The sequence below is a fragment of the Fistularia commersonii genome, chromosome 22, assembly GCF_037954325.1.
Source record: "Fistularia commersonii isolate RoL2024-O1a breed Wild chromosome 22, RoL_Fcom_v1.0, whole genome shotgun sequence".
Taxonomy (NCBI): Eukaryota; Metazoa; Chordata; class Actinopteri; order Syngnathiformes; family Fistulariidae; genus Fistularia; species Fistularia commersonii.
The window spans coordinates 5104049-5113315 of record NC_141305.1 but is presented as its reverse complement, the minus strand read 5'-3'; the positions used below and the strand labels follow the sequence as shown (position 1 = coordinate 5113315).

The 9267-nt window shown below is 41.5% G+C and overlaps 1 protein-coding gene across 1 annotated transcript; it reads right to left on the bottom strand.

The window, feature by feature from the left end:
• Nucleotides 1-371: 371 nt before the first annotated feature.
• Nucleotides 372-8755, bottom strand: lhx6b (LIM homeobox 6b). Its single transcript, XM_086169483.1, has 9 exons — nucleotides 8433-8755; nucleotides 7600-7736; nucleotides 6731-6862; nucleotides 6199-6320; nucleotides 4251-4471; nucleotides 3167-3267; nucleotides 2999-3094; nucleotides 1612-1783; nucleotides 372-1073 (listed from the first exon to the last, which is right to left on the bottom strand). The coding sequence occupies exons 2-9, from the start codon at nucleotides 7600-7602 to the stop codon at nucleotides 991-993; spliced, it is 930 nt and encodes a 309-aa protein (XP_086025609.1). The 5' UTR covers nucleotides 7603-7736; nucleotides 8433-8755; the 3' UTR covers nucleotides 372-990.
• Nucleotides 8756-9267: the final 512 nt, after the last annotated feature.

Genomic DNA, 9267 nt, shown 5'->3' with positions numbered 1-9267 from the left:
TTAAAGGCCTTACAGACACCGTCAAATTTTCTGATCGATACCCAAGAGTGGAAAAGTCTATAATTGAAAGGATTGATCGCATTTACTTTTTAGCGCAACAAGGAAATAAAGGATTGTTGGCCATTTATTGCTTTAAATGATAGGCTTGCGTGCAGCACTTGACCTGTGACCTTTAACTCTGGGCGTAGAATTGCATTGAATCCTGATACAATGCTGCGCAGCTCACAGTGGATTTCTGTGTGGCGTGTGTTTTTGCGATATATTCTGCCCACCCTACACACACACACACACACACACACACACACACACACACACACACACACACACACACACACACACACACACACACATTCACATAAACAAAACCCAGCTAGATCCTCTGTCATTTATATATTTTTATGACAGATCTGATGCATATCTTTATTAAAGTAGCAGTATGTACAATGTACAATCACAGACACATTTAAAAGTGCTTCTTTGTGAATTTTTTTTTTGTTCTGAATAAATAAGAATTTCCCAAGAATTTCCATTACGATACACCGACAAACGACAGTAAAACTCCAAAATGTGCTGATCACCAATATACAAAATAAAAAAAAAGGTTGAGGTTTTTACTGTAATGCTGCTGTTGCACTCGACCTTCCATCTTTTCTAAATTTTCGCATCGCAAGATGAAAAAAAAGAAAAAAAAGAAAAAAAATTAAAATCCTGACTTGATGTGGTTTAGTTTTTGCAGCCCATCAAAAAAAAAAAAAAAAAAAAAAAAATTTAAAGTGGTCTTCTCTTCAGTCCCTTTTGAAAAATAAAGACCCTTCCGGACAGGACATCCCGTGAAGTGAAGAATCCAGCCGATTGAAAACAGATTGTCCAGGTCTTGCGCGCTGCCCGAGGGGTCGGGGTGGGGTGTGAGGGGGGGGGGGGGGGGTCCCGAACAGACAGCGCCTCCGTCGTTGTTTTGTCCTCACACGCATCGAACAGAGAAAGTCAGATTCAGCGACTGATGGGGAGCTGGGGTAAAGGAATGGACGGGTGTGTCAGGTGTCCCGGGGCAGTGAGGACGGAGAAGGGGTGACCTGCGTGACGGAGAGGAGATTCAAAACAAAGCCTGGACGCGGAAATGTTTATATTTTCCATTCAAAATTTCTAAACAGGCACACAAGGTTTGAGCGCTCAGCTGATCCCCTGTGTAAATCACCAACGCATTTATTCAGGTCTAAAATAAAATCACCATAAATGTAAAATTTGCATTCTAACTAAATAAATGATTTAATTATATTTCGTGTGTATATATTTTCTATATTTATTTTCCCTTTCCTCCTACGTGCCGGCAGCAACCTGCGTGACAAAGAGGAGATTTAAAACAGCCGAGACGTGCAAACATTCACATTTTCTATTCAAAAACAGATTAGTTGTTTGTTATTTATATTTTTTTTTTTGTAATTAATTGACTTTTTGTCCCATGTACAGGCAGAAATAGACACAAGCAATCAGCTCTAGGCTGGTAATTAATGGACGAATAGACGCTTTTCATCCGCTTCCTCAAGACAGGAAAAAGTTTGCTATTTTGTGATTTATGAAATATTATCCGGTCAGGTCGGGATGGTGACTCACTGTCCAGGTATCCGTGCAGGGCCAGTAGGTGCGGCCGATCCGGGCTGCTGAAGGGCGAGTAGGGCATGTCCTCTGGGAGAGACGGGGGCATCCTGGACAGGGGGGCGCTCTGAGAAAAGCCGCTTGGAGGCGGCTGCTTTTTGTGCCGTGCACGGCAGTTCTGAAACCAGACCTGGTGAATGAGGGAGAGTAGAATAAATTTTAAAAAAAAATCGGGCGAAAATGATCTCGACTTGATTGCTCGCTTTCTAATGACTGAGCTGAGTAGAAATGATTTTTGACAAAACTCAGACTTGATTCCATTACGACGTGCGCATCCCATTACATTTAAAGCTGTCAGTCATTAGTTTTTGTCGCGCTAAAGTTGAAAAAAGCGTCGACGACGCCGCTTTGCCATTTTCCCGTATTCCCCCTGTAGCCGCTCCCCTCGCACGTCAATCACGATCTCAAATGGCGAACGAAAACTCAATTTGAAAAGTCCGACTCCGCTGAGGCAAATTGAACTTAATACTTTCACTTAAGCGCAGATGTTCTTCTGCTGCGTTTGTTTATGCGCGCCAGGGAAGCTGAATTAACCTCAGAGTGGCGCGGCCGGATTGTACTCCATCAGATCGATGGCACAAGGGTGGAAAATTTACTCCACGACACGTCCCGTGCCTAAAGTGTGATGCTGGAATCTCGCCTCAAACCGTAAAAAGGGTTTTGAGTGATCAAAATGGTGGGAAATGGTTCTCGGATGTGTTCGAAGAGCGTATTTCCCATTATGTGTTCTTTAATTACCGTGCTTCCAAGACGCTTACCAACAACGCGGTATGAGTTCATGGTGGTAGATGCATGCATACATGGTTGCAGGGCGCATTATTCTTCATTTAGATCACATCCCCGAGAGAGCAATCGAAACATGTTTTCACAAGACAACAATCTTTTTGACAGATGAACGCGTTTCCGAGCAAGAGCGGAATAGATTCCTTGGGGAAATGTTGTTATCTCCAGCCAAAACAGCGCCCGTGTTAACGTGTTGTTCCTGAATGAGTGACTTTTTTTTGCTAAAGGCATCTAATTTTTCTCCCTTTCTTCGGTGCATCAATAAAATATATCGGGAACCTGGTTTGGCAGCCAATCCTGCTGGAGGAGGAGGGGATGAAAGACCCATCATTCTGCACATGAAGTTGTGCGCTGAAGCTTTTTGGCCGAAGCCAAAAAAACAAACGCGGTGCAACTCCAGCGCAAAACAATGTAATTTATGAGTCCTCATGCATCTGTCATTTTCACCTTTATTACTATTTCCGTTGGCGACCGTTCAGAAACGGGTCTTACGTACAAGACTTCATCGTGACGATATGATCGTCGGCCTCCCCGACCTGCTCCAGACAAACTCGGTGCCCACCTGTATGACTCGCCTGCTCAGCCCCGTCATCTCCGCCAGCTTCTGCAGAGTCTGGGCGTCCGGGTTGTTGTCCTGAGCGAACTGGGTCTGCATCACCTGCAAGGACAGAAGCTCCTTCAGTCGAGGTCAACGCGGGGCGATCGACGGGAGACGGGGTCGGATATCGACCTGCAGCTGCTCCGCCGTGAACGACGTCCGCGCCCTCTTCGCCGGCTTGGGTTGGCAATCCTGATCCGAGGGCAGCGCCCCTTCCAGGGTGAGCCCCGTCCCTGAGGAGAGAAACAATGGAGAACGAGACTTTCCCTCAGTTTACCGTCTCGGCGAAGTCTGTGTTTCCCAAGCGGAGATTTGTCCAAACAACTCGTGTAACGTAATTAAAATGTTTTTATCGAGCCAGAAACCGCCGGAGCCATTATTCCATCATCATCATCATCGTCATCGGCTTTCATTTGAGTTCCTCTGCCTTCGGAGGGCTTTGACACGCGAGACGACACGTGACGTATTTGACACGGAGTTAGTTAGTTATCCCGACGGGTTCGCAGTTCGCAGAGGCGGTCGGGGAACGAGTCGTAAACTTTGGTCGGTGATTCGTTTCTTCGTTTTTTTTTTTTCTTTCTTTCAGGGGAATTTGCACAAAACAGAACGATCACAGATGTTATGATTACGGCAAATCATCATCAGTCAAAAACTGTTACCCAGTCAATATGTTCCCCCAGTTTTCACCCCTATACCTCGCGTAACCCCGTCTTTTTTAAACAGGATGATTCGATTTCACTTTGCACAAAACTACTTCGCTGCGATTTTTAAAATAGAGCTCTCGGTCTGTAAACGTGGACCTTGAAAAAAATAAAATCATGCTTGTCCTTTAATATGCGTGACGCCATCCCAACCACTTATTTGAGCTTCACCTATAATAACTTAAATCCCGAGTCTATGCGTGGAGACTATAATCCAGGAGGACACGCTCGGCCTCAAACCCTGACGTCTCTATTTTAGACTCAACATGTTAACAACCGCCGAGGGGGGAAAAAAAAAAAAAAAACAGAGGAGAGCGAATTATTTAAAGAGACAGGATTACAAAGTCCCGCGGATGTCATTTCCTTGATCGGGATCGCTTCGGGGTCAAGGGTCGTACGACCCCACCCCTCGCTTCCTCCGCGGTGATTTCTCCAAAAATCGTGGCCTCGAGATTAATTTCCGAGAGAACTGAAGTTCTCCCCGAGTCCTTTTCCCTCCGATAAGCATCGCTTACCGTTCTCCGCCGCCCTGCGGAGGTTGTCCAGCATGATGTCGTAGTGGCTGCGGCAGAGCACCCGGCCCTCCACCAGGCCGAACTCCTCCCCGGTGGACAGCTGCCTTTTGCAGGAGAAGCAGGCGAAGCAGGCTAAGTGGTAAACGCTCCCACGCGCCCGCCGCACCCAGTCGCTGGCAAACACCTGGCGGCCGCACTGAGCGCACTTTGTGCCGAACCTACTGTGAAGGGAGCACGAGACGGGCAGGTGAAGATTCCAGAGGTTCATCTGATGGGATGATCTGGCTCATTCCGTTTTTTTTTTTTTTTTTTTTTTTTTGATATACAGATACATATGGAAAAAAAAATGATATTTGGATGTTTTTGGATTTTAGGGTTAAATCTGCCAGTCGAGGAGCGCAAGGAGGGACCTACATCTCCCTGCGCTCCAGCTTAGCGGGTGTCACTGTCATTACCATAGAGGATTCATATCTCCATTTCAAAAGTATATTTCGAGTAGCTCATCCATCTCACGCTGTGTATATATTCGTTCCCAGTTGATACTATAATTATCCATCTCATTCTGTAGGTGTATATTTTCATATCCATTTCATTCTATAATTTTTTTGTATCAATTTAACTCTGTATATTCATTTTACATTCATTTTATTCTGTATATATATTTCATATACCCATCTCACTCTGCATATGTAATTTTTATATCCATTCCATTCTGTTTACATATTCAAAATGCATCCCATCTTATAAAAAAAATATGTATTTGATATCCATCCCATCCTGTCAATATATTTCTACATATATCTCATTCTATACATATATTTGTATATATATATATCATTAATTCCAGCCCCAAAAAAGCTATTCAGACAGAGACAACAGAAAAAGATAAAATAGGTTTGAAGTGAAATATATACATATATATATATATATGTGTGTGTGTATCTATCCCGTTCTGTACATATATTTTATATCATATATTTTATAACATTTTAAAACATATTATTTTATATATTTATATCAATCCCATTCAATATATATATATTGCTGTATGTATATATTTTATCCATCTCATTCTCTGTATATTTTGATATATATAATTTTCTATTTCTATCTATCTATCTGTCTATCTATCTATCTATCTATCTATCTATCTATCTATCTATCTATCTATCTATCTATCTATCTATCTATCTATCTATCTATCTATCTAAACGTAAAATCCGTCAGTTTTCTGGGTAAAATTCGATTTAAAAACTCGGCAAGCAAATTTCGGTTCGGACGTTTATTTTCCGGTGAAAAACAGTGTTATTTGAAATTGTAGATAGTTATAACCCGTTAAATGAACGGTTGTCTGATTGTTGTTTTGTTTCACAGAGCAGAAAGGAATTACTTTTATCATTATTTTATAATTATTATTTTATTAATGCTTTATCGTTATTTTATTAGTAAAACAAAACAAAATGGGCAGACCGTATTAACCTCAAAGATAAAATAGCAATGGTAACAATTTTTGCAAATATTTCCGAGGCCATTTATTTCGGGAAGATCTTAAGTGGTTTTTGTTCAAATTAACGTTATAACCTTTGAAGCAAATAAAACGCTTCTTTATCTACGCGTTTCTTAGCGAGCCTGTGAACGGAGGTGAATTTAGAAATAAATCAATAAGAATCGTTTGCGTAGACGCGGGATTTCAAATCGGGACCACCAACGAAATGCCATTTATCGATTATTAGTAAATGATCAGATAATCATTATTTGTTCATGCACAGATAACCCCAGGATGTATATCAATATGTGCTTAAAAAAGCAAAATATAAAAATACAAGTACAAGGATCGGCAAATGGCAAAAGTATAATAATTACAAATAAATACAATTTAGATATAATTATATAAATAAATAATAATTAAAAAAAAAATCAACAACTTAAGAAGCTTCTGTGCTCCTACCTGAAGTAATCCAGTTTGCAGAAGATCTCCTTGTTCTTCACGTAGCAGCTGCTGTGTTGGCGCAGAGACGCACGGCACACCGAGCACTCCAGGCAGCCCAGGTGCCAGTTCAGGTCGTTGACCTGCAGAGAAGATTAAAAATTCAAATATATTTATTATTACCGCTCATTTCCGTCAAGGTTTCTTTTTTTTCTCCCACAGCTGGTCAGGTTCCGGAACGCAACGGAAGCCAATTTATGATAGTACTTCTTTTTTCTTGGTGAGTATTTATTTCATCCTTGAATTAATACCGTGCGATAATTTACTTACTGCCTACTTTACTTACTGTTTTTTTAATTTAATTATATTTTTATTATGATTTTATTTTTTTGTATGTTTCTGCAAGCTCCCATACTGCTGTATTGTTTTTTTTTGTTTTGTTTTTTGTTTTTTGTTTTTTTTTGCATTTGAATCGCCAAAGTCGCCATATTCTTACTGCGTATATGACAATAAAATAAAAATCTTGCATGTTCTTCCTTCTCCTCCTCCTCACCTTCAGCAGATAGCGGTCGTGGATCTCCATGCCGCAGCTGGCGCACTGGTTCTTGGCCGCCGGAGGGGAGCAGAGACAGGCGGCCTCCGGCGGGCTCGACTCCCCGGACTCCTTCTTCACCTCCGGCTTAGACTGCTCCGGATCCAAGGCCGGGAAAGGGACGCACAAACACGGGCATATATTTGAAATAATTATCCCATTTTAAAATGCCAGAGTGACAATCTTAATTCAAATTGTATAAGATTTAATTTATTGATCCACTTGGGGGTTCTTTTGTCACAACAGTGCAACAATGACTGCATCAATAAATATGGGTATAAATATAAAAAGAGACATAATAAAAGACATCCAAAAAAAATAAAAAATAGACAGCAGAGTGAACAACAACAAGGATAAGAATAGACAACAGAATGAAAAAAGACAGCAAGGGTGTGACTAGACAACCAAAACGACAACAAATATAAAATAATATCAACCAATTATATATCCGTTTCAATTGTATATATATATAGTCTCAAGCAGAAGTTACTTGTTTCTTTTTCTTATAACTTTTTTTAGCATTTTTCTAGACACTGTGGACGCCGAGACGAATTTCCGTCTACATTTGACAAATAAAGGGATTGTCATTCAGATATTTGATACGTTTTTATTTATAGGATCGATTGTCAAATAAGAAAACGCCCCCCCCCTCCTTTTTTTTCTTTTTCTGCGCTTCTGCCAAAACTTAAAAACAAACACAGTACAAAGAAATGGCTAACTCAAACACATATGGTGAAAAAAATGTGTTAAAAATAAAATAAAAATATGTAAAAAAAAAAAAAAAAGATAAATAACTAAAACGAAACTCTCCCAGATGTTTGGCGACTCACCATTTTCGGAGCTCGATCGCAGCCTATTCGCAGAGAGGACGGATCTCGCTGTGCGCATCACCACGCATCTCCGCCCCGCAGCGCACCGCATCCGGTCCAACACTACCGGCGACACTTTCACCCCCTGCATTTAAACCCTGGCAACAAAAGACAGTTTTGATGCAACGCGAGAGAGAGAGAGAGAGAGAGAGAGAGAGAGAGAGAGAGAGAGAGAGAGAGAGAGAGCGAGAGAAAACTATATATTATCGATCATTCGTGCGTAATCATAGGACGCGCGGACTATTTCTGCAATTAGCAGATTGGGAAGAGAGGGAGGGAAGTGTCGATTTCATCTGTCAATCAAGAAAAGGCAAGGGTGATGGGTGGGGGGAAGGAGGGGGGGGGAAATTTCAATAGACGTGTAATCTAAAAAAAAAAAAGAAAAAAAAAAGCATCTCCAAAGTGAAGAGGCTCATTTGGAGATTGGTCCATTCATAAGAGACAATGCGCACTAAAAGTGCGCCCCATCTCCAAGCTGTCAAAAAAAAGGGGGTGGAGGAGGGTTTTTTTGCTTGATTATGTCTTTCTTATAACGGAGCCGTTTAAACACTCCAACCGTGATTAACGGGCGCAATTCAGGGGACCGCGGGTTCAAAACAAAAAAGTTAAAAAAAAAAACACCCCGGGTGTTTGGTTGGTCTCTGTCCTTCCATCACCGCGGCATTAAAATAGTTTTTCCCTCCTCCCAAATATATATCAATATTGGGGGAGGTGAGAATTAAAAAGGGAGAAAGATTAGACACACACACACACACACACACACACACACACACACACACACACACGTATCGTACATGGAGGGAGCGCCAAACAACATCGTCCTGTTGAAGAAACTGCGCGTCCAGATGTGCGTAAAATTCCAAAGTGGCGCTTTAGAAAAAATGGACACTTTATTTTCCCCCTCCACCCCCTCGAGATGCAAAATAAAATAGATTAAATTGATTTAAAAAAAAATAAAAATCCAATGGGTCGTCCTTGGAGGCGGCGGCGGCGATGGCGGTCCCTCTCCCTCGGACTCCCGGCGGCGGTGTGTGTCGGTGTGTGTCGGTGTGTGTTGGTCCTGCCTCCTGCTGGAAGTTTACACCCCCGTTCGCTTTCTGACAGGATGTGATGGACCGGGGCTTCGCCTCCTCCGAGATGGTATTTATAGCCTGGAATCGAACCCCATTTTTCTTTTTTTTTCCCTCCCCAATAATTGGGATTAACCCCCCCTTCACTCCCCTTTCCTCCCAGATTGTAATCTTAATCTCAAAGGGGATTTAATTTAAAAACTTTTTTTTTGTTCCTGGGGAATTTCAGACACCAGGAGCGATGACAATCCAAAAGTTCAAGGACCGATTATTGATTATTAATAGGACCTTCAGGATCTTTTCAATACATTTCTGTCTATTTCTTCTCTCTTCTGATGCTGACCCTGAGCATATTTTCATTTTTCTGTAAAAAACAAAATAAAACAAAACATGGATATCTGCAGTCGATGGAAGTTCTGGTTCATCCAGATCTTGTCGAAATCTGTTCCCTGCAACTAGACTTGAATTACTTCCCTTGATGATGTTTCACATCTCATATAAGAGGCGTCTTCATTTCGAACTGACGAACTTTCCTCTCAGGAAGAAAAAAACATCTGTT